Genomic DNA, 25,285 nt, shown 5'->3' on the forward strand with positions numbered 1-25,285 from the left:
AATTGAAATCTCAATTTTTCCGAAGGGACGTCATTATGGTCGCGATCAGAAAATTTTTCTTCCCACGCACCGCCTCGGGGGCCCACACGTGGGTTCTGAATTTTCCGACCGTCCAAATTAATGATTCCCAAAAACGACTCCTCCCCTTTTCTCGAGAAAAAAAAAAAAAGAAATGGGAAAATGGGGAAAACGAGAGAGAGAGAGAGAGATTCCGAGTGATCTTTTTCCGAGGAATCGGTACCTCGCGCTCCTCTTCTTGTCCTCTAACCACGTCCACGTATTGTGACACGGATTGTTCCTCCTTACCCTTTGATGTTTCAGTACAGTACATGTTCGGATGGTAACGGAACCGTCTTCGATCCTCGTCTCCGGCCGGCTCTCGGTTCGGGTTCGTGACGATCGGCTCCGATCCCGACATCGTCACGAACCCGAGAACTCGGAATTGGCTTTAATTGCGCATCATGCGATCGCAGTTCGATGGTAGAGCGCGACCGCCATAATGGCACAGTACCGTCTTAAGCTCCAACGCTACGGAGAGCAATATTCAACGATGTTGATCGACGGGAAAACGGGCGTTCGGCAAACAAATTCAGAGGAAGCAAAATGATAAAAGAGAGATCTTTGTTTGTCTGATGGGAAGAAAATGCAGCTGGATGAGAACGAATTTAAAGAGTAGAAAATAGATGAGTAAACCTCATTATATATTTTACTGATGAAAGAAACATCGACACCCACCACACCCCGACAGAGGGGATGAAAAATTAAAACAATAATACAATACTAACAAAAGAATGTTTGCCTTCATCTTTCTTTTAAGCCTTCAAAAGCATCATTATCTAAGTTGGGCAAGAAACCAAATTCTCTTCCTTCCCCAAATTTTCGCTGTCCAGCTAAGAGCCTGAATCTCAAACTCAATACCGTTTCCTTCTTTCCTCCAGCTAACTCCTAAGAACGCGCTGTTTGTAAGAATATAAAGAATGTCAAACAAGTCATCTTAAGCCATCAGGAGAGAGTTCGTGTGGTGCTCTTCGCTTTAGTTATGCCACCATCTGCTCCTGTTCTATGTACAGATACTGTGGATACCCTTCGGGCGGAGCCACATCCTTCACCAATGAACCAACCCACGACACGTCCGGCTCATCAGCACTGGGAGACGCCACGTTGTTTGGGTTCGCCATACTGTTGTTTCTAAAGCCGAAGGAAGCGGACTTCCTAAGCTTGTTGAGCTCGTCCCCTTGAACACCCCAATCCAACTTCCCATCAGGCGAGCCCCAGTCCGAAAGGTTGGACATCCTAGGAGGAGAATTAGCAGGTCCAATGAGTCCAGACCGTTGACCCACTGCTCCACGGTCAATGAAGCTCTGGCTCCGCTTCGTCATAGCAGCAGACCGTGAGTTCATGACTGCTGCAGCAACTGCACTGGATGAGTCGAACCCAAAAGAAGAGGTCTTCCTCACAGGAGAGGACGACAAGCTGCTAGACGGGTAGCTTGCACGGAGTTGGTTCAAATTCGAAATTTTAAGCCCTGTGGGGGATTGCAACTGGGTAGGAGTCGATGTTTTCATCGACGACCCCTGCAACGGAGACAAAAGAGAAGTGTCAAGAGATCCAAACGCATCATCAAGGTTAGTGGGCTTCAGCTCTGCGGTTCTGCCAAATTCCGAGTTCCACATATGAGAGGGCGACGAGAGACGAGAAATCTCTTCTATCAGTTGCTGCCGCTGAGAAGCTTGCTTTTCCAGCCCAAGAAATTCCAACTCAAAATCGAAGTCCCGCGCACTCATAGCCGTCTTCAGCCGGCTGCCAGGAAGCTGCAGGCTTGGTGGGGTCAGGTTAATTTTGTTATGCCACAAGTTCATGCCCTTGGGTGAAGATGAGGCAGCCAAAGGTGACATGGGGGGCGTGGAAGTAGCAGGCAAAGGCAGAGATGGTGAATTAAGGGATAAGGGGCTCAGGGTTGTCATGTCTAGGGCATTAGCTGAAAAGGACTTGGGTGAGGGCATAGCAGAACCTGTGGAAGCATACACGGGACGCAATTCTTCGGACTTGTGAGCAAAGAAGCAAACTTTGCGAGTACAACCAGTTTCATCCTTGCACAGCCGGGTTCGGTATTGCGCTGGGTGAAGCCACGACTCAAAGACTCCATGAGCATACTCACAAGCATCCCCCCTTACGCACGAACCCTTGCGAAACTCAGGACAAGGGACACAGCTGTAAGGGTACTTGCGTGGGTCCCTCCTCCTCGCGTTCTCCCCAGGGTGCACAAACGGGCACTCGGTCCAGTCGTGGGAGTAAGCCCTCGAGCAAGGCTTCACCTTGAAAGCATACATCCGGAACTCATCGGTACTGTAGAACCCATTGTTTATGTCAGGTAGAGAGACATCAACAGGATACTCTTTCTTCTCGCCTCCCTCCTTTGGAAGAGCGACTAGCTTCTCCTCTCCTTCTATGTCAAAGGATTGGTCACCTTCCACGACATAGTTTTCACCTTTCAGCAACGATCTAACAAACTTATTTCTGGAATTGCAGCGAGACTTCCCTGCCGGGGCAAGCACGTCGATGGGCCTATTTCCATTGCCATCTACAGAATTAATATCCGCTGAGGCCTCAATCAAGAGCTTCACAATTTCAAGTGAAGAACTGGACCCACCCGCGGCTGCGCAATGGAGGGCAGCCACCTTGTCGGACCCACAAGACCTGTTGACATCAGCTCTGGCGGTCTCGATTATGTATTTCAAGACCTTGGTGCTTCCAAACAAAGCAGAGATCATCAATGGAGTCCTCTCTTCAAAACCCATCTTCTTCGACCCGATTCTCCTACCATACCAAAAGCTGGCCTCATCAACGTCGCAGCCCTTCTCTTCCACTTCACTTTTGAACGACGAGAGATCGTCCGAGGCTGCCAATTCAAGCAAGGCAGAGCATTTACGGGGTGCTTCACCATCCTTGTTGTGGAATTCGCCCTCCATGCCCATACTCGAGGGGAAAAGTTTACCCTTCGAAGAACCGTTGCACATAATCGACTCCTGCATAATTATGACCACAAGACATTTAATGAACTCCTCAAATCATTCCTCGCCAAGATCAGCACGCAAGCACGGCATCAGTAACTTACCAACATAGGCAGATGAGCTAACTCTAGTTTCGTATGTTCCAAAACAAGAAATGGAAACTAAGGGCAAACCAAATATGACCCAGAATTCCCCTATAACAAGCCTCACAACACCACCTTAATTTCCCAACCAAGAAGCCGAAAAGTCGACGATACCAAAAGCCGAGAGCGATATAAAACTCCCTTAAAGAGAGTCAATCTCACCCGAAACAAAGACCCAGTCCAACAACATCGCACTCCGTCAACGTTCCTTACACGAAAAGGAAGCCAAGGAACCCCACAGAAAAGAGAACGAGTCCAAACGAGCAAACCCAACAGAACAAGATTCAAACTTTAACACCCACAAACAAACCCATGAAATTTCCTCGCTAACCCATCAAACTAGACATACTTAATCCACCAAAAACACCCAAAGCAAGTCAACCCCCCCACAATCGAAGGAACCCAAAATCAAAGAAGAAAAAGTACCTTATGAGGGGGAACCGAGCAAGAAGAGAGCAAAGCAAAGCAAAGCAGATTGGAGCTCCTCCAAATGCGGCGATTCTCGAGAGAGAGGGAGGGAAAGGGAAAGAGCTAGGAAAAGAGGGGGGAGACCTCGAGTGGGAAAGTGAAGGTGTGAGGTGAATCGGAATGATGCGCAAAGTCGAGGTTTTTATGTAATTCTGCGGAAGAGAAAAGCTTCGAGCAGAGGGAGGAGTGGGAAAGGAGAAGGAAGGTGCGACTTTTCTTCTTCAAAATCCACGGGGGGACGAGGACGAGGAGGGGGACCTTCTCTCCTTCTCTCTCGTCTTAAGTCAAAAAGCTTTCAGAAGGAGACTCTCTCTCTCTCTCTCTCTCTCTCTCTGCGCTCTGTATCGCCGTTCGTTCCTTTCGGGGAAATGAAACTCCACATGAAATGGAAATTCAAATGCGGATTTAATAATTTCGGGGGGTGGGGCCCGCTTCCTTCCATTACCTTAATATCTAACCGCCTCAACGGGTAGTCCGTCCCCGAGGAAAACCCCTCTCTTGGACAAAAGTGGGGCCCTCCCCTCACGCGCCCCGGTGTTCGTCGTTGCTCCAAAATTTCGATTTTGCTTTTTTCTTTTTTTATTTCTTCGTTGCTTGAGTTTTTTTTTATGATAGAGACTCCCAATCAAATTTCAATGTAAATATAAAAAGCCGACTCTTTTCAATTCGTTGTGGCTTAAGAGCAAAAGCAAATGTGTTAAAAATTGATCATGCAGTATTTGTATTTGATTTACCTTAAAAGTCACTAGAGGATATATTATTAAGAAGCGATAAATATTAATATATGTCGATATTTCATTCATACTTGAAAAATCAATCGCGTGCTCTCCTAATGATGCACCATCCATATTTTACTAAGACGTTCGATCATCCACTTACCATATTTACTTTGTAAATCATTTCAATTTGAACTCTGCGAACCGGAATTACAACTGTTTTGCAAAACCACTTTCAATGAGCATCTTTTTATTTATTTTTTTAATAAAAAAATCCCGTTAGACTATTTAAATATTAAATCACATCTGTATATGTGTATTGCTACAATATTTGATTCTACAAAAATCTCATATAGATCTCGTACAAATTTAGAATCAAAATAATACAACGAATTGCCATAATTAACAATCCAAATGCTCTCTCATAATCTCTAATTATCCGGACAATACTAGAATAAGGAAAGGGGACTTCATATTTAAAAAAAAGTAGGGAACGCGCGCACGCGCGAAAGAGCGCGAGTGGGGGAAGAGAGAGAGAGACAGATGGAAAGAGCCAGTGGGGTTTGGGTTGGGAGAGACGGAGAGAGAGTGTAAAGCTGTCATGCTATGCGCGTTTCCTCCCTCATTTCCTTTTCAATTTTATAATATAATATAATATAATATTTTGAATTTCTATCCCTTTTCAAATTCTTTTCCCATTTTCTCTTTTATTTTGTGATTTTTTATTTAATTATTATTATGTTTTGAAAAAGAAAATATGTAAATAGGTGGGAGACAGAATGCGCCTGACTCATCCTCCCACTGTGGAAAGTTCGAGTTAGACCTTCCTTCCCCCACCACCATCACCATCCTCATCCTCATCCTCGTCCTCATCTTCATCTTCATCTTCGTCGCCCCCACCTCCCACCATTCCCACTTCCGTTTTGGTATTCTCTCGTTGCCTTCATCCTCATAATATGTCCTCATGCACCGCCCAAACTTGTACTCCCTCCTTGAACTTGCTACAGGATCTGATTCTGCAGTACAACACATCGGTAGAGCCTCCCCCGGAGGAACCACGACGGTGGCGATTTCCCGTGGGCTCGGACGCGGTGCAAGAGAGGCGAAGTCGAGGGTCCGTTTTATTCGAAGGAGAACGGTTTCTCGAGAAATCGCTTTCCGACTCTCCGATGCTTGGATGATGAAAAAACTTGATCAATGCGTGAAGAACGTTTTTCCATGGACTGAAAAAACAACACGTCTAGATTGAAGGAAAACGACATATTCATTGGGTGCAATCCTTGAACTTATAGGACATGTCTAACATATTCAAAGCTCATGGACTCCATTGCATATTAAGTCATAGTTCGTGGACTAAATTAAACAAATTAGAAGTTTATAGACTATATTGTAGAAGGGACTACATTGATTGTTGGGTGAAAGTTTATTACCCGGTTATGTTATTTTTCCTTTCAAGATGAAGGAAATTACTTTCTCTAACTTGCCGAATAAATGAAGATTAACTGTTTTCCTTTAAAATGATTTCTGTATATTCCTCAATTATGGAATTTTCAGTAAAATAAACATATTCTTAAAGAACGGTCGATTACAGATCCCTCTGTCGGTCCCATTTTTACAGAGATTCACGCCGAGTTCAGATAAGTTACCTATAGGAAGGCAACAACAAGATAACAGATTTTCCATTCTAAGCGGAACGAGGCATCCGTTTTGGAAGAAGAACGTCGCATTCATCTCCTTCCCGTAGGCAAGTTGCCTATTAACGTTGGATGGACGACCAGAAAAATGGTGGGTAGGAAACGTAGACAACTAGAAATTGGGTCCACAAGGTCCAACGACAAGCTGGCCAAAACCAATTTGACCGGAGTGGGCCGGCCCAATTCGTATCGCTCAAGGCCGAATCGGCAGCCCGTCATACTCGGCCCGAAATGGATGCGAAAGGTTCGAGTAACGTGGGCTTCGGTTCAAGCACCCCAACCCACTTCAGTATTTTCGCTAGAGTTCGCAAATTACGCTTACTAGTACACAACCCTACCATTAAAATTGATTACCATAAGCAAATTCAACCCCGAAATCCCACGCATTTTGGAGATGGGAACCGTCGTAATTCGCACCGTCGAACCGTCTGCGAATCTCTCTCGCCTCCCGGAAACGAACTTAGCGAGACGATGGAGGAGCATTCTTCCCAATTGCTCAAGAGGGCTCGAGATTGCAAAAGGGTCGCGCGACTTCGAGTTCGTCGGTCGATCGCATTTCATAGATTTTATACAAGTTTTGCAGTCATGGGTTATCAATGTTTAGTTAATCAATGAAAGCATCAGTTATGAAAGAAGCGACACAGTTGATGATGATGATACAGACTAAGACCCAACTGATGATTTTTTGAGTAACTAAGAACATACACAAAGCCCCTGACTGCAGATTATACACCACAAATACACAAAAACCATAACCTTGAAAAAAGGAGCACCTCCTCCTCCTCCTCCTCCTAAAACTACGGGCATTGAACAGGCCAAACAAAGCTTTTCCCCCCTCTTGCGCTATGTACGTTATACGCTACTGACATCAGTCTAATTCAAAAGAGAATCGCGCTAAACTATCTCACCCCTCAGTCGATGATGAGTTTCGAGGGGAGGCCGGGTCGGGTCTCTTGCTCTTCCGACAAGAAGTCGTCGCAGGCCACGAGTTTCACGACGGAACGAGACGTGGGGTTGTGCCGCCTCTGGACTTCCGCGAAATCCCGGCTCAGGGTTTGCTCCACCCATTCTACCGCGGTTCTTTCGCCGTCCGATAAGTAAGTGGCATGCATTAATTGATCCATGACTTTCGAGTCGATTTCCAGCAGGCACTCGGGGCCGACGGTCTCGCGGAAACTCTCTTTGATCTCTTCGAATATTTTCTCAGCAAGGGAATCGAAGTCGTAGGGTTTAAAGACCACCGTCGCATCCATCTGGTCCATGAAATCTAGCAACCACGCTTTGGAGTTATCATTCATCACATCACCCTCGGCGCTTTTATCATCGGCGTCTACTACCACTTCATTGCCTTCTGCAGGGAGATTTAAATCGAGATGTCTATTCAGTGTCATGTTCGGTCGCTTGACCACCTGTAAATTCTCGCGCAATACTACGTTACCATTTGAACCGGTGAGTTTTCTTTTGTTCACTTGTAGCTGGTTGGTGATGCTTGATCCTGATGTATTCGATACAAGAAGGTGATTGTCAATTGCGCCGTCTCCAAGAGCATCCTCAACCAATATCTTCATTTGCCGGCCCTTAGCTCCCAGTACTCTCTCTTCCACAGATTTAGCAGATTCTTCCCCAGAATGTAGAACTCTGTCGGCCTTGGTGAAAGTCGAAGTTGCCACGAACACTGCATTTTTTATGCTGACTTCTCTCCCATGTGAGTCCGAAAATTTACCTGTCAAATAAGCCTGAGACAAGTTACTCTGAACCTGTTCATCAGCCTTGTCCACATTTTCAAGCAAGACAACAGACCAGGGTTTCTTCCTCATCTCCCCAGCAATGATATCAACTACAGTTTTTCCACGGTATTTCACATCATACTGATTCATTTGTTGACCTAAGCTTCTGTCGGCGTGGCCACTTTCATGTTGAGCATCTAGGTCCACAAAGATAAGATCCTTCTTGCTTCCAGGTAGTACCTCAGAGAGAGCGACGGCAGTTCTCCTTTTAGCAATTTTATCGAGACCAAGAAAAGTGAACCACATGTCCCCTCTAGAACCGGCTCTCGAACGGTCCTTGTTTCTTGATTGGCAAAGAGCAATTTTTTCACTGATGACATTTATCGCCTCAACTTGCCTACCAATCTTCTGCATGAGAGCTCCAGAAAGTTCCTTGAAATCTCTCAGCTGAGGTGGATAGCCAGTGTCGGGATACGAGCTGGATGAAGATTCCGGTAAACTTTTACAAGCGCATCCGCTGAATAGATTACCGCTAGTTGGAATTGTACAGTGACTGGGATGTGCATACTGCTTCAATTCCTTATCATCATGGGAGAGCAAATTCCCAAGCCTAAACCTGTTGCCAAAGAAGTCACAGAAGCAGGAGATGTTCGACTTTCATCATCGATGACTGAGTTGGAGCCACTGAATTTGGGGGACACAGCTACACCTGGGTCCCCCTTACCTTCCACTCTCGAAGGGTTCTCCCACAACTTGGACAAGAAACTCTCCTTATTAGTCTTGGGAATTGGAGGAAGGTGGACGCCTATATGTGAAGTCATCAATTTACGGGATTCTGTGGATGTGCATGAACTCACACTTCTACATCTAGTCTCTTGTAGAGATGAATCTGTTTTCAAAGTGAGGCTTTGATTATCAGTGGTCTCCTGTCTCTCCTCAGCAGACTGAAAACCCACGACACTTTGAACTTCAGACCCCGCCTGATAAACATTTTGAAGCGGTTGATCCTTAGGAGAATGCCGACAACTTTCATCCGATTCATTTTGCAATTCAGCATCCACCGGGCTCCGCACTGAGCTGTCATCCTTCCCCTGCAGGAAAAAAAGATACAATATGGCCATCAAAACAGATAAAAGAACGGTTTCGCTGGATTGGCCATCCTTAAGATCTACAATCGAGACAGAGACTTAAAGTTTACCTTCAGTTCTCTAGGCAAAACAAATTGCTCAAACCAGAACAACTTGTTAAGGGCTATAAACAGGAAACAAGAATGTTTTAAAACTTCGTTACAGACCCCAGATATTCTGGCGAAGATGTCATGCAAAAGGGATGCAGAGAGAGGAACCAAAACACACCTTCACGTCAGTTCCCTTTATGCCAAGCTCAGCCATCTGCAACCACGAAGGCAGACTATTCTGATACCGATCTGCCACTGAAGCACATCCTGCTTTTCTAGCTGCCACATTGTCTTGTTCACACTTGTCATCGTATAGATGACAGGATGTTACACACTGGTATGACATGCTCATCACAGGACTATTTGAGTCTGAGGATGTCGAGAAGAATCCCCCAAAAGGAACAAATGATTCCATCAAGCTGAGTCAAATCCAAGTTAAAAACTAGTCAAGATTAGCGTAACTACTCCAAACTCATATAGTCAAGAAAATGCATATTCTTCACTTCAAGGGCTGAGAATCTATTTGATTAATGGCAATGCAGGAACTTACCGAGTGATTATAAAAGTAAGGAAACCGTATCACAATATAATTTCTTTAGTCAGCAATACAACAATGGCTTAAAACTTGGATAAAAGAAAACTGGAACATGGTTGTTCGGGGTTAATTTCCTTCCATCGTTTCATGGAGTGGAAGTTAAAAGTCCCATTCCTCAGTAGTGTCTTTAAGTCCCTTACTTGAGCGTGCTGATACTTTCACATGTTATGGATAACTTAGCAGATATAGTTACTTCTTCCGGCCTTTTGATAAACTTTCTCTTGAACCAAATCATTTGGTTAAATTATTTTATAGAGGTTAACTGGTCAGTTCTCAGCATTTCTGAAACAAATTTGTCTCTATAATATAGTTTTAATAGACTATGAATTAAATTTGTATGAAGAACTAAGTAAAATCCATGAGATCCTCATACTCTATGATTACATGAGACATGACCCGAAAGGAAAGGTCTCAGCCCTTTTACACTAGAGAAACGATGAAACAAGACATAATATCCCAAGTAGCCCAACAGTTCTGCTCTGGGTGGCAAGGTTTTGCTTTTGTCTTTTTCCTTGGCCATTGTCAACAGAGGAAGCCATGGTAGGTGATATTGGTCTACAAGTCACTTCATATTACAATTTGCCAAAATATTAGCCCGGAACTTATATCTTGCAAATCAGGTTATCTAGCAGAAGCACTCTTCTTCCTCGCAGTAATCAGGCGAATCCAACCGCCAAAAAAAAAAAGAGAAAAAAAAATTCTTTGTATCATTTAAGCATGTGTCTCTGCAGCAAGGAAGAAAGCAATAGTCTAAAAAAAAAAAAAAAAAAAAAAAAACCCAAAACCACCTCCGTCCAATCTAATAGTATCATTCCAACCTAAGGCAATCGAAAGATGATGAAAAGTTCAGAAATTTTAAACAAACAGCAGTCGCATAATCAAAATAATGCACGAGTTTGCTGGATTTAGTTCCTGGACTCTTTCCGCAAAAACTAAAAGGTACCCTAACCACTAACTTGGCAGAATTCTAGATCCAAACAACGCCTGAGCTGCATAATCTAAAGAACGCTTGAATCTTTGAACCATAAGCCTAAAAAATTATGCAATTGATGTACGTAAGACGACAAGGATAGAACAACAAGTCGTCTAAGCACCATGGACAAAGGTATCTGTGTTCATTTAAATAAAGCACATCAAACTCAACACATGAAAGCCTCTTACTTCCTCAGCATTTAAATAATTAAACGAATCCTCCCACCAGTCCATCTCAGAACATGTCTGACAAAAATTACGTGACTGTAATCGTAAAAGCACAAAGAGACACAGAGATTACTACATACATGCACATGCTCAGGACGCTGCATTTTCATTTGAGCAAAAGATCAAGTAGAGGCCCCAGTCATAGAAACAGGATTCCTCAATCAAGACATATCAAAAACCAATGCTAACTTTCAAATCTCGGTTTTAAGGATCACTACTTCTGCAGATATATATATATATATATATCACGAGATAGCACAAACAAGACAGTCCACTACTTACCTTGACCTCGGGCAAGATTCAGGCACCGACGGCCGCAGCGTCGTGATCGGCAGAATCTGCAAATCCCATTCCTTCTCGGCAGCCAGGAACTTACTCGAGAACTTCAAGTACGTGTCGTAGCTTGCCGCCGCCCCAATCAACCAGACCTTCCCCTTGTTCGCCTCCAACAACCTCGTCACCCGATCCACGACATAGCTCACGGCGTCACCGCGCACCCCGTCACAAATCAATGCCCTCAAATCACCAAAACTGACCACCACGCCACTCCCCGAACACTGCCTTATCGCATCACCCACCTCCTCGAACCTCACATCCACACACCCTTTATCGAAACCCTCTCCCACGAACTTGGGAACATCATCCTCAATGCAAACCACGCTCAGCCCAGAAATCTCCTTCGGCAAAGACGAGCCATCTTTTCTCTTGTCTAGACTGTCCACGAAGCTCTTGAGCGCCTCATAAGCGCACACGCCCACGAGCAGGGGATTCCTCCCCTTGCTCCTCACCATGACCTCCCCTATCCTCCGGACATTCTCGTCCCCGTCCGAGAACCCGGGAAAGACCGAGAACGGGAAGTTGAACCCGGGCCGGCCGGAGGCCGAAGCGGGGACCGAACTCTCGCTCAGGTTACACAAGAAGAGCGGCGGCGGGGCCCTGGATCGAGGGTACCTGAAGAGGTGAGGCAAGGGGCGGACGATGGCCAGCTTTATCTCGGAGCTCCGGAAACCCGCCTCCCCGAAGACCCGGCTGACGACCGGGTCGTCGAGGATCGAGAGCATCAGGTGCTGGAGCTCGACCTTGACGGCGTTCATGGAGGATTGGCTGGAGAGCTGGTGGTAGAGGTGGAAGTTCTCGGGCTGGCGGCGCTGGTTGGCCTGGGAGCGCTTAATGGCGGCCATCAGCGAGTTCGACACGGGCGGGTCGTCGCCACCGCCGCCCCCGCCGCCGCCGCTGGCCGGCTGCCCGGACGGCACCCGGTCGAGGGAGACGCTGAGGCAGAGCTCGAGGGCCTTGAACTGGAGGCGCGGCGAGTAGGCGGAGTTGCGGGCGCGGGCGCAGGCCTCCCGGAGGGCCGACGACGGGAGGGCGAGGAGGGCGGAGACGGCGTGGAGCGACGTCGTCTGCGCGTGGCCCCGGCGGCGCGCGACGCCCACCGCCTCGTCCAGCGCGTGGGCCGCCTCGGGGTTAAGCATTGCCTGGCCACACCGACCGGCGTAGGCATCGCCGGCGAGCGGGAGCCAAAAAAAAAAAGGAAATTAAAAGGAAAATAAAGGGGAAATCGTAAGATTTTCGGGGAAAACTATATACAAGGGATTAAAAAAAAAAAAAAAACGTGGAAAGGAATGAAATGGGGGAGGGAATTCTCGGTATATAATAATCGAGCCCGAGAAAATCCAAAAATTTCCCGGCTTTTCTTCTTCCTTCCTCTTTTCGGGAGGTGGTGAGAGTTCGGGTCGGCGTTTTTATGAGAAAAAAAAAAAGATAAAAAAGAAAAAGAGGAGGAAAAGCAGAAAAGATAAAAAAAAAAAGGGGAAATTTGGGCATAAATGTGCGTTTGCTGAGGGCGGGCTATTAATTATTTATTAGAGCAGGGACGGGGAGGGGTGGAGGAAGGGAAGGAGGGAGGGAGGAAGAGGTGGGGAAGGGATGGCTTTTTGGTGATTGTTGAGTGGAGGGCGACGGGGGTGGTGCGCGGGGCCCGCCTCCGGTCCACATCAGACGGTCAGACCACCGTCGACAAGGAGGCGGAGGGAGGGACGGAGGAGGGTGAGTGTTTCGCCCGCGTTGTGACCGATCAATCACCAAATACGACAATAAAAAAGTTATTGGAACTTCGAAATTCGTTAGATGATGGAAAATTGGCCGACATGCATGTCGTGGGATGAATCGATCGGTTTTTATATCTTGATGTCCCGTTTCAAAGCGAGGAAGTGGAAGGAAAAACTATATATTAGTAACGGCGTGAAGAGATATTCTATAAATTTCGGATGAACATAGTTCAAAGTAGAATTCGAAAGTGAAGAATTGGACCGGTGGGAACTTCTCAAGTTTTAAGTTCCAAGAAATGCATGGTAGAATCTAGATTCCAAAAATTAAGATAACTTGAACTTCGATCTTGAACAAGTTTTTATATTTCCCTTGGTCTATGTAATCACGTGATCTTTCGATTTTTCATGGCGTATAATGATGAATTCTAGTATGAGCTTTCATATTACGACTAAGACCTTTATTTTATTAACGTTTCATTTTATTCGTGTCTAAATATAAGTTACGATTAGTGGATTATAACGGCAAGTGATAGTCATTAATGATGATGATTCATAGCAGTTATTCAATTAATAATATAGATGGAATATCGGTAAAATCTAAAACTAGCTCTTAAATTTGTGATTGGGTAGGTTTTGTGTTCAAACAAATAAGGAACCATTAAAGTGGGTTGTTTCTAGGGTGGAATCCATCCGAAACTTGGAACTGCTTACTCCTACTATAGATAATGAAAACGTTGTTCATAGAATTCCGATAAAGAATAGGCAAAATCCATGCGTAATATGGCTTGCTTATTTCAAAACCCATTAAATTCTAGAATTTCTACTAAAAAGGTAAGTACGGCCGGTTCGTGAAATGATCAGCTTATTTAAGTAGCCAATAAGTCCTTTTTACATCACTTCATAAAAGAGTGTTTTCTACGAGTTCTTATCCTCTCTAATGTTATTCGCACAGTTTAGCGGACTCGACATTGTAAACGACAAAAAGTAAGCAGGTGAGATATCGACGGCGTAAATCAATCTAGAACCCAATTCGTCAATCGAGGATCTCTAATCTACCCTCTTATCATAACACGACTTATGGCTCACGAGATTACTGCCCGAATCGATTGACTATCCAAAATTACTTTATATCGCGACGAAATCTCATTAAATTTAAGCGACAAGAACTCCAATCTTTTTATTCCAAGTAGTAATATTATAATGCATGCTTTCACTTTTATACCATATTGATATGATATTATATTTTTTGGGGGGAGGTTTTGTTTTGGAAGGAGAAAGAATGGGTGGTGAGAAGAGAGTATAGATTCTGCTATATCTCAAGATCTTTCTGTGCACATCATCATCACGATGCTTTTTTCGCTGAGAGAATGAGGGAGGAGATGCTGCGTCCACTTAACTTTTGAGTGGGCCCACTCCCCCGCCCCCCAAATTAGCGTCGCTGTCTGCTGACGTGTAATTTCATCCGGTACCATAGTCCCACCCAAAAAATTATATACACACACGTATATGCCTATACGTATTTTCAAGTACCATGTATTATGCCCGTTTGATATTATTTGTTTGAATATGATAATCGGAAAATTAATTCTCGACGAATTAAGTAAAATGCGAGAGTAGGGCCGAGGTTGCTCCGGCGAGGAGCACCAGCGGAGGAATTGGTTTGAATCCCCGGGGGGTGGAGTGATGGGGGAAGTGTTTTCGGATCTTTCGCTCGATTTGATTTCGATAGGTGAATATTTTACGACCAAGTAACGGAACAAAAGCTTTTAGCTTTACACACCTTTGTTAAGCCGTAGACTTTCTTTTCGAGGGGGCCAAAAGGAAGAGTGAATACCTCAAAAAAGGCAAATCAAAAAGGAGACAAAAGGGTTCCCAAGAATCTTTACCGTGTTCCAAGCCAGCGACACCCTCGACGTCGGTGCATCCGGCTGGCGTGAGCTTGGATCGCGCTTGCCGTTAGATCACGTGGATCTCACCTGATCGAACATTTCATACGAGCTGAGCTCACGTGAATCGGACGCAACGGATCGAGTTGTTATCGAAGGGTACTGCTGAACCAGTAGGACCGGGTGGCTGAGTCAGCTGATGAGTTCACCCGTGGGAACCAATTTTAATCTTTTGTAAAGGTTGAGAGCGACAAGAGGGGGGGAGAGAGTCACCCCACACCCACCACCACACACATATCACTCATCATCATCATCGTCATCATCTCAATCACACCACACCATACCGCACTGCACCACACCGCAACCCGAACCTCGGATCGCGACGGCAGTTGAGAAGTCGCTTGAGCTTAGCCGGCACATACAGCGCGACATATGCCGATTCGATATCGTCAAACCGACCGATTTTCATCCTTCACGACCCGATCAACCGCCAGACAAATTAAATTATTTGGTCCAACTCGCGTCAAAGCCACATCTCAACTTGTCGCGTGATATAAACATTCTCGTCGTTACCGAGCCGAGGGCGGTCCCCCCCCACCAATCAAAAGGTTCTTCTTCTCTCTCTCTCTCTCTATCTATCTATCTATCTCTAGAGAAGCTATGGGAGGAGGGACACGCCGAGAGGTTAAAAAAGGTAGTGATTTGATGGGTGCTTTTGTTGGTTACCTTCTTTTGTTCGCTTTGGCAACCTTTTCAGCTGCTTTTTCCTCTGCTATTGCCTTCCTCCCTTCACCCCCCCAAAAGAATACCGAGCGGTTGTCCTCAGATGTTGCCTTTCCCAGCAAAAAAAAATTGAAAGTCACGTTGAACTACCATCGACCTTTCTCCCACCACCACCACCACCACCACCACCACCACAAAAAAAAGCAGAAAAAAAATCAGTTGACTCGACCGGGTCAGGAGAAACTCAGCTTTTTGGTGAAATAATGGTATCCGTAAAAAGGCCATTAAGGACAGGGGGTGGTGGTGTCTCCTGGATTTTAATGTAGGAGATTTTACTCGTACGACATCGTCCGTGCGTCTTAATTGTTGTCGAAAAATATATAAAATAATTGGGGTGAATAGATTTAGATTTTATGGCGTGATTGATTACGCTATCTTAAAAAAAAAAAAAAATTGGTTGCAAAATAAGATTGTTTAATGATTAATGACAAAATTGTTTCGGGATATAATAAAATCTCAGAATGAGAATTACTTTTAAAAGAACGCAATTCGAGAATAAATGCTGTATTTTAAGAAAAAGTTGGCAAGTGAAAATTGTTGAATCAAATAAATTAAATTTATAATAGTAAAATTATGTTCGGACAGATATTTCTTTCAAACGTTACGTACTTTTGGAAGTATACAGCAACTAGACATATTGTTACAGAATGACACAACTTTTCATGTTAAAAAGGACTGTTGATTGGTGTTATTCTGATCCACGGGCGCGTAAAGTGCTAAGTACATCTAATAATTGTATTGTGCAAATTGGAAGTATACAGTAAATAGACATATTGTTACAGAATGACACAACTTTTCATGTTAAAAAGGACCATTGATTGGTGTTATTCTGGTGCACGAGCGCGTAAAGTGCTAAGTACACCTAATAATTGTGTTATTATTTACACACCTGCACATGGTTATTGTAAGGTCTAATCCACCGAGTCAGTCTTTAATTATAAGGCTAGAAGCCTTCCACTTATATATTGTTCCACATATTTATATCTTTTCACTGTTGTGAGATAAGAAACCTTAAAGGCTCACTTGAAATTATATTTTGTTCCATAAATCTCACTCAAATTAAATTAATAATATTTCATATATTTTGGTTGACGAGTTACTATTTTTAGTTTTTATTTTCTTGCATGCAACAAAGTCCATACTAAGGTTTTTAACCGAGTTGAGTCAAATTGATGATGGCCTAGCTTGACTCGACTCAACTTATATAGCCGATGCTCAAAACTCAACTTGAGTATTAATTTTCTCATTCAAGCTTGACTCGATCACAATTAACCTGTATACAAAGAGCTCGGGTTTTACACGGGTAATCTTAAGGATTTTGTGCCTTTTTCTTTAAATCATATTTTTGCAAAAAAAAAAAAAAAAAAAAAAAACAACAAGAGTTTTGTGAGTAAATATTCTAACACTCCCTTCACATTTAATCTGTTTTTTTTTTATTAAAAAAAAAAACCTAATACTAACCGTGGAAATTTAATTGGAGAGGCAAATGAAACATAGAAAAACTTGAAATTAAGACTTCTACTTCTGTTATTTTGTGAAATTGCATTTAGAATAGTCGGCAGTAATTCTACAAAATCTCATAAGCTTAATTAGGCTTGTGAGCCTATCGAGCTAACTCAAACTTGAGTCCAGTTTAAAGTTAGACAAATCGATGGTGAGTAAATATCAAGTCGAGTCGAGTCTAGAGCTATTCTAGACTCTTCGTGGGCATCCAATCGATATGGAGTGTTCTCAAGTCGTGCCGTGCCGACGCAGAAAAGCAAGCATCACCCGGACCGAGCCAGGACAAGATCCCCACCGGCTTTAGGATTTAGACAAAGGGCATGGCACGGTACGGCACAGCATGAGAACGAGGTGGGGGGAAGAAGAAAGCCTTGAATGAGAAGCGGGTTTGGTCTCGACGGATCGGCACTCGCAGGCGCTCGGTCGCTTTCGACGTGCATTTTCTAGACGTGCTTTGCCCTCTCGAATGGCCAAAGGGACACACACCATAAAGAGATGATAGAGAGATAGAGAGATAGAGAGATAGGCCATTAGAAAGGGAGAGAGAGAGAGAAAAAGAGGGCTGGCGATGGAGATGTGTGCGGGGAAAAAAGGAGAATCCGGGTGCGAGATTGCTTTGGGCTGGGGAATCTACACGCCTATTGCCACTTGATTAGTGTCCTTTTACATCGATTCCTTAGACCAACCAGGCGGCTAAGGAGCGGGGCATCTTAAATGAATGAGTCGCGTTCGACGGTTTGAATTCGATATGACGTCGCTATATGAATACGATTTGTGGTGCTAATCTTAATATATCTGGCATTGGATAATTATCGGGGAAGCCAAAAGGGAAAAAGAAAATAAGATGAGGGTTGGGTACATTGAGAGGTACATGCAGCACATATGTTGAGCTGAATAATGACTTGTAATTGTGAACCATGTCCCGTTTTAAGGTCGAATAACTTCGACCTTTGCCTTGAGCATGGTGTTAAAAGGGATCCCAATTCAAAAAGTTTATTAAGCCAGTAGACAGGAACTTGGTTTGCTATTTAGGATGAATTAATTCAGAATCAGGTATCGATTCTCTGTTTTCCGAAAGTTTCATAATTCTATCGAGAAAGTAGCATTCAAAACCATAGATACGATGAACTATGACGTAGTCATAATATGCTTTCATGCTCACACCAGCTAAAAATCGAAAGTATATCTTTCATAATAATGAAAAAGTTTCAATATTTATGAGAAAATCTAGCGAGCATCAAGAACTCATAAATATCGGCTGGAATGAGGGAATAAATACTCTTGGAATAATTTACAAGTAAAACAGAAAGATAATATAAACATGTTGAAGGATGAGCAAGTTCTTTTCATATCCGGACGTCAAGGACTCTCTTTTTTACGATGCACCTGGAAAAAAAAAAGAATAATTGAAAGTAAACGAGGGGAAAAAAGAGAAAAAGTTATGGCCTAAAATGCAAAATTATGTCTTTGTCTATGTCACACAATTATTCCTGTTAGGATTGTTCTCAGTCACTTGCAATGCTTCCATATTCTCTGCAAAAAGGAAAAATTACTCAACCACTTAACATGGTTGCCAATTCGCCAAACGTAGTCCTATGCTTTTGTACAAAATTTCAATAATAATCCATCCGACTAATTACCATCAAGAATCACTAATGTGGCTATGGACAATGATGACAGACAAACGTCGACAATTACCGGCCATAATTGGCTGGAAATATTATGTTAGAATTTTGTATAAAAATTTATTATTAAATTGACATCCTTATAATATGTATAGAACTAATTGGATAACTATTTCCTTTACAAAATCCTTTTTTCCATTTGATTATCTCTAACCAGATAAATAATTATGCATCTTATTGGAAGATAAAAAGGGACTAGAGAATGCACAACACAAGCACTTCTTGAGAAGCCGATTCCTTTGTAATAATTTCATCTTCTTCTTCTTCTTTTTTGTCGCTTACCGAGAAGCAAATTTTGTCCTCCAGCTTCTTGAGGGGGAATATCAACGAGATCAGTAAGTGCTCATCGCCATCATGCCTTTGGCATCCACGAACTTCCGGTACGAACGCAACAAAGTTAGGTCTTCGAGTTCTTCCTTTCGTTTTTTATATATGATTATAAGGCGTTCGGTCTAAAACTAATCTTTTCGAATTGGAGAAATGGTATCGAAGGTTCCCAGACTTCTTTTCTCGTCAAATTATTCAACCGGGTCTCTACACTTTGTTTGTCTGTGTGCGATTGGGTCGGAGATGGACTTAATCAACCGCTCAAAAGCCATTATCTGGAATTTCACTTGACTAAAGACTGTTTTTGTTGTTCAACCGCTCAAAAGCCATACCGTCGAATAGAATAAATTCCTAATAATTTGACTAAGACTGTTTTTAATGTTCGCGAGTGTTGTGCGAACCATAATATATGGTTTAAAAAGTCGGTCCGTATTCCGACATGTGGGCGTGAGGAGTTTATCAAGATCGGAACATGCGCACTTATCAAAAAGGATGAATTAGCTTGCGCAATCGATGTTCATATATCAGCCGTGCGCAACACATGCTTTCGGAAAGTTAAAAGCTTTGGAGCACATAAAACAAGCGAGTCAGATCAAGAAGATCTCCATATCTGAGGGATGATGCTCTTTGAGATAGAGAGAGATAGAGAGAGATAGGGGACCATGTCCGATGCCCGCATTGCGTCTCCCGTTCAATCGTCCACGACGAATTTTTTAATCGGAGTGTCACTTTGTGCAACGATTTTTTTCAAAGTTCCTCTCACTTTGAAGTTGAAAAATCCACAGCTCTTTTGCATACACACATGCATATCTATATCTATATCTATATCTATATATCTAATTATATATATATCTATATATATCTATATATATGTGTGTGTGTGTGTGTGTGTGTGAGAAGAGTTGATGGGATTTGACTTCATTCTTTGTTGGGCCAACACTCAAATGCGCATGAACTTTTAGTCAACCTACTTTCTTTACATTATATTCCATCTTACTTTCCATCACTATTCCCTTATTTTTTTTTTCTTCTTTAAAGTTTTGGCCAAGTGGGTCTTCTTAGCTCAAGTGATGATATTGGATAATGTTACCTTGGCCACAGGTGCCTAATTGACCTATTTATTAATATCAAAGGGGGTTGTAATTTTGAGTGTCTCGATTGGACCATCATCAAGAGAGATTAGGGAGAAAAATAGCTTTTAAAAGCACGAGTTCCTCCCATTGAGATTCAGTACAATGATGATATCGGCCTTTGGATGGAAAATTTTAATGTAAAAAAATCCAGTGCGTACCTATTCATGGACTCTTATATTAGGCCGATGTACTGATATGTGTAAATTCGCGTGCTTTAACAATAGCCGTTGAAAATGCTAATTCGAAAATGACATGGCTTCACGGCTTAACGTGCAAATACTCGGGAACAAGAGGAGCCATCACTGTTGTTTCGACAAGATGGGATGCTCCTCATAGGAACGAACATTCGTACGAGAGTGCCACTTGATGCCAAAACGTTTGGTCTTTTCACTGCCAAAAGAAAAAAAATCCTCCCAATTCGACGAAACGTTGATGGCATGCTCTCGCCGTTGGGGCATAGATCCCAATGCCATAGGGCAAAAAAGGAGCAACCAAAAACGATTGCTATTTCATCCCTCGTTGTTTATTAATTGTTACCCTTAAAACATGGAAAAATTAGGCAGCAAAAAACATAATTAGGTGATAATAAGAGAAGAAAAATGCCGAAAGAGCAAATGGGTCGGTCTATTTATGGGCCAACAACGTGTCCTAATTAGATCAGCCTCAATATTCGGAAGCCATGTAAAAAAAGGGGCAACGAAATATAATTTAATAAATAAATTAAAGGGCAAGAAGTTGCGGCTTTCATGTGACCAGCTCTCTCATGGCCAAAGGGATATATTCAATATCTCCATCACTTGCTCTCTGAAAATCGCTCTTCACCACCTTGGATTGCAGACATATATGCTTGTCACCAAAAAGGGTGGTCGGATATGACTTCACTTCTTGCCGTTTACTTTTCAATTTTCTTAATTAATTAGTCAATTGGTGTCGCTCTAATCCATCCTTTCATGTCCTTTAGTGGCTCGTTGTCGCGTCCGAGAGTATTCGATTCTGGTACTCTTGGATTATTAGTTCTTTTCCTCATCGTCCCAGCCATGTGTCCTACAAAACACATGAATGTGGTTGGAAGGAACATGATCCTTTAATTGTATTATTGAATATAAACCATGTTGTTTTTTCTAGCTAAAAGTTTTAAACTTTTAAATTATATAGTTGATATGTGTAAAAATTTTGAGTTTAGTTTCTCGCCTTCTTCACCTTTCATGAATTTCCCTGTTCTAATTTTTTTCTTGGCATATTTCTCAACCGTCTGTGTATCAAAACACTGAGATATGATGACAGAAATAGTCAATAAACGCTGGTTTAATATGTAATGTGACCTCTGAATTTTAGTACAATATGTAATATCCTCCCTAATTTTTTTAATTTATTTAATGTGAAAATATTCAATATTATCCTTTTATTAACTTAAGTTGATGGATAATATTAAATATTTTCATATAATTCATAGACTAAATTGAACATGTGTAAAAAGTTTACGGACCGTATTAAATAAATTAAAAATTTAATGACGATATTGTACATTGAGTTAAAATTTAAAAATAATTGACGTCATTTTGCTAAAGATTAATTGTACGACATGTCTGCTTATGATGAAATACATGGCGATATCCTTATATCCAAGGAATCCACGTGGATTCAATTGTTGCGGGTAGTATATGTGAGTAAGCTTTCAATGATGGATCAAGCACAAAGTAAATTCCCAATCACTTGAATTACACCAGTAACACAGAGCTTTAAATCTGAAATAGTTTGAATTTTGAAGGATTGATTCCACCGTGTCTTGTCATATGGACATATAATTAGACCGCTTCTTCTAATTATGTCGACCTCAATTATTGCATTCTCGGAATATGTGCAAGTGGAAATGCCTCAGCATGTACAACCTCTCGCACGATCCAATGCCCTCCTCCTTGGCCATGCTTTTTTTTTTTTTTTTTTTTCTCAGACTATCTCTAATGCAGAATCACATTCTAAATCCGTTCGCAAAGGAGAAGAAGAAAAGCTAAGGAAGAAGATAAGCAGAGATGGGACTGTTTATGCAAATGGAGATTTCCATGAATGGATTCCCAATTTGTGACATGACCCAAAATTTGACAGGCCAAAAGAAAGAAAGGAAGAGTGAATAGCCAATGAGACAGGGACAAGACATCTATAGAAGACCCCTTGACATGACACCCCACTTACCAAAAACCAAAGAGCACCCCCAAGAGAAAAAGCAGCCCTTCTTAAAACCCTTGTAGCTTAGGGACATGGGTTTGGTGCGAAGATGTATAATCCACCAATGGCCACTCTACACAACTGTGGAGGAATCTCCCCCACCATCACCTTCACTTCCATATTTGGTACAACACTGGTTCCTAGCGCTGTCCTTTCCCTTGCCCCCACCACCCCCGCATTACACTTTAGACTTGTAAATCAATCACTGTTAAGCTAGAAAATCAACTGATGAAAACTTCATTCAAACACCAAAACACACTCTCTCTTTCAGTCATCATTCTTGTGGGTTCACCCTTGTTGTATGGACTGGAGAAAAGTAATGGAGTTACACCAGGTGTCCATAAGGACCCCTCAAATTCCAATCGAAAGTTTGTGGGCAGCCACTGGTTTTTCTTTTTTCCTTTTTCCATTTTACTCCATGTAATAATATTATCTCGGAGGTTAATCAGTTTGTTTTTGCCACTGGCGCTTGTTAAAGCACATCTTCCACCACCGCCTCTCTACCTAAAGGATTTCATGTCAAAGTCTATTTAGTGATGCCCTGTTAATCATGCACATAACTGTTAATCATGCACATATTCTCATCATGATTTTACTTTTGACTTGAAATTAATCCTATTTCCAAATTGTGACTGTGAGATGACCAATCTGAGGATGCTCAGCACACTCGGATGCATGGTGGTATAAGAATTACTAATTTAAAGGGAAGTGATCCGACTTCAGATAATTAGAAACCTTTGCTTTGAAGTCAGGAGGTGAAATTAGTTATAATACTTCCAACTTTCAAGTGGGGGAGTTGCTTTGTAACCCAATTCTCTCTCTCTCTCATGTTAAATGCTCTTAATAATTTGGAGCCTTGGGCTCAATTCACATGTGACTTGTCTATTCTTAAACTTCTGAACACAAGCTTACAACCATTGATAGTGACCATGATATATCACCAGATTTTCCTTTTCTCTGAAAGATCTGGTTCCCAAAAGAAAATAAATGGAGAACTTCTTTGTCTACACATGGGTTGGCCAATATTGACGAGAGAGAGAGATGGTGATGATCCTTGAACTGTGGAAAAAGTTGGTCTTTTCCGTGGAAAGAAGCCATCATAAAGATGTGGAAAAAGGGGGAAAAAAGTTGAAATCTTGCCCATTGGATGGGTAGCTGAGTGGGCTACTTCTTCCGCCACTTGGATTTTACTATTAATAGAAATTCCGTGGTTTTTCTTTGTTGTTGGGTTCTGTCCAATTCCCTCTCCCTAGTGGGGAGAACCTGGTTCTTTTGCCTTTACATTGCTTTCCTGACTTTGACGAAATATCACTTCCTCTCATTAAAAAATGGAACGAGCAAAATTCCTGGTGCTGGAAAAGTGGCCACTTTGTGTGCTTGTGTGTGTGTGTTTGTGTGCCCGTTGATCTTTCGGATGCCACTTAAAAGCGTGTGCTTAGTAAAGCATTAGCAAAAGGAAATCAAATGTCAAAAAGCTAAGACAATCATTCTCCCTTATTTCCAGAGGGCGTATATATTGGGCCACCCCAAAAGCGTACGGCCTGATTCGTGTCTCTACCTTGATGGACTCATTCATATAAATCAATGTCTTCTGGAACGAAGGTCTCTTTCCCTCGACGTGCTACACTTCTCCAGCTATTCTACAGTCTGGGTTTATGCATACATCCAACGACAAATTTAAGCTTGCTCACAGGGATAAAAAAATCATGTCACGAAAGTATCACAACCCAAGTCAAAATGATAAAGTAAATACCGACGACAAATTTAAGCTTGTTCACGGGGATAAAAAACATTCCACAAAAGAACCAGAACCCAAGTCAAAATGATAAAGTAAAGAGGACTCCATAAACGTTATTTTCATTAACTCTAAATTAGACATTTTTTTTTGTTCGAAAAGACTAAATTAGACATTATTAAAGAGAAATTAATACGCAGTTCCTTTATGATGAAAAGCTCAATTTGCAAGCTCATGACCATCACCATTGTTGAGTCTATGAGCTCATGTCGAACTCCTCATATTGTTGCAAAGAAGAAAATGAGGGCTCGAGACGAAAGCTTGAATTCTCTAAAGGTAAGGACTCTTTCGTTGAATATCATTGATTAAGATCTTGCAATCACTTTCAAAAACCGCTTGATGGATGTTGAGGAACTAAGCTGATTTGTAGGCGAGAAGAAGAGCTACAGCTTCCACTTATATCGGTGAGTTCTACCTTCCTCGTCTCATCCATGCTTAAATATTAGCGCCTCCTGCCAATAGTGCAATTATACCTATGGCCCATTTGTTATCCTTCCGTGTACCATCGATATTAAACTTTAGCCCTTGATAAGAGTAAGAGAGCCATGAGTGCGTCCTTTCCCAAGGAGGATCGGCTTCCTCGCTTATCTCGATTGTGTACCCTTCCATAAACATGTTCGAAAATTCCATAAATTCTTGTTTGACGCCGCATTCTAGTACAAAGAATGTAACGTTACATTTCTATAACGCCGCATTCTAGTACAAATAATTTCTGCATAAAGGGTGAAGAATTTGCGGTCCATGAACCATGTTCTAAGCTGTCCGCCCTGGATCAAGAAAGTAGTGCACCATCCCTTCCGGCGACTGGAAGTCCCAAATGGATGATATGATACCCCATGGACTCTGTCCTCACAAAATCTAGACTAAGGGACATGTTAACAAATGGACTAGTTTTCCTCTGAATTTCCACACAATTGGCAAGAAGCATTCGGGATGCGAATAACTCCACCCGAGTTGGTTCGACAAGGCAAGACATTAGCTGTTGTCTTCCACAACAGGAACTCGTGGGCCCCTGAATAATAACTGTTCAAGTTTTGTTCCAAATCATTGAGTTTTTACCATCATCTGAATACGAATTTGATAACCATGTAAGCGGATTTAATTGCGCATGCGCCCTCAGTAGATAGCCGCCAAATATGTCTGTCAATCCAAATGAAGATCAAAACAT

General features: G+C 42.5%; 2 protein-coding genes across 3 annotated transcripts; both read right to left on the reverse strand.

The window, feature by feature from the left end:
- Positions 1 to 673: 673 nt before the first annotated feature.
- On the reverse strand, positions 674 to 3,983 carry LOC104421070 (zinc finger CCCH domain-containing protein 29). Of its 2 annotated transcripts, none has more exons than XM_010032905.3 (2): positions 3,581 to 3,983; positions 674 to 3,026 (listed from the first exon to the last, which is right to left on the reverse strand). In XM_010032905.3, exon 2 carries the CDS (start codon positions 3,015 to 3,017, stop codon positions 1,038 to 1,040), a length of 1,980 nt encoding a protein of 659 aa, XP_010031207.2. In that variant the 5' UTR covers positions 3,018 to 3,026; positions 3,581 to 3,983; the 3' UTR covers positions 674 to 1,037. The 2 variants fall into 2 exon arrangements, with proteins under 2 accessions (XP_010031207.2, XP_010031206.2); XM_010032904.3 differs by lacking the exon at positions 3,581 to 3,983 and adding an exon at positions 3,116 to 3,555.
- Positions 3,984 to 6,631: 2,648 nt separating this feature from the next.
- Positions 6,632 to 12,552, reverse strand: LOC104421071 (protein SMAX1-LIKE 8). Its single transcript, XM_010032906.3, is given in 5 exon segments — positions 6,632 to 8,331; positions 8,334 to 8,850; positions 9,115 to 9,355; positions 11,014 to 12,196; positions 12,199 to 12,552. Coding segments are annotated over 5 exon segments (3,366 nt in total). The 5' UTR covers positions 12,236 to 12,552; the 3' UTR covers positions 6,632 to 6,943.
- Between the last annotated feature and the right edge of the window lie 12,733 nt (positions 12,553 to 25,285).

Source organism: Eucalyptus grandis, chromosome 10, assembly GCF_016545825.1.
Source record: "Eucalyptus grandis isolate ANBG69807.140 chromosome 10, ASM1654582v1, whole genome shotgun sequence".
Classification (NCBI taxonomy): Eukaryota; Viridiplantae; Streptophyta; class Magnoliopsida; order Myrtales; family Myrtaceae; genus Eucalyptus; species Eucalyptus grandis.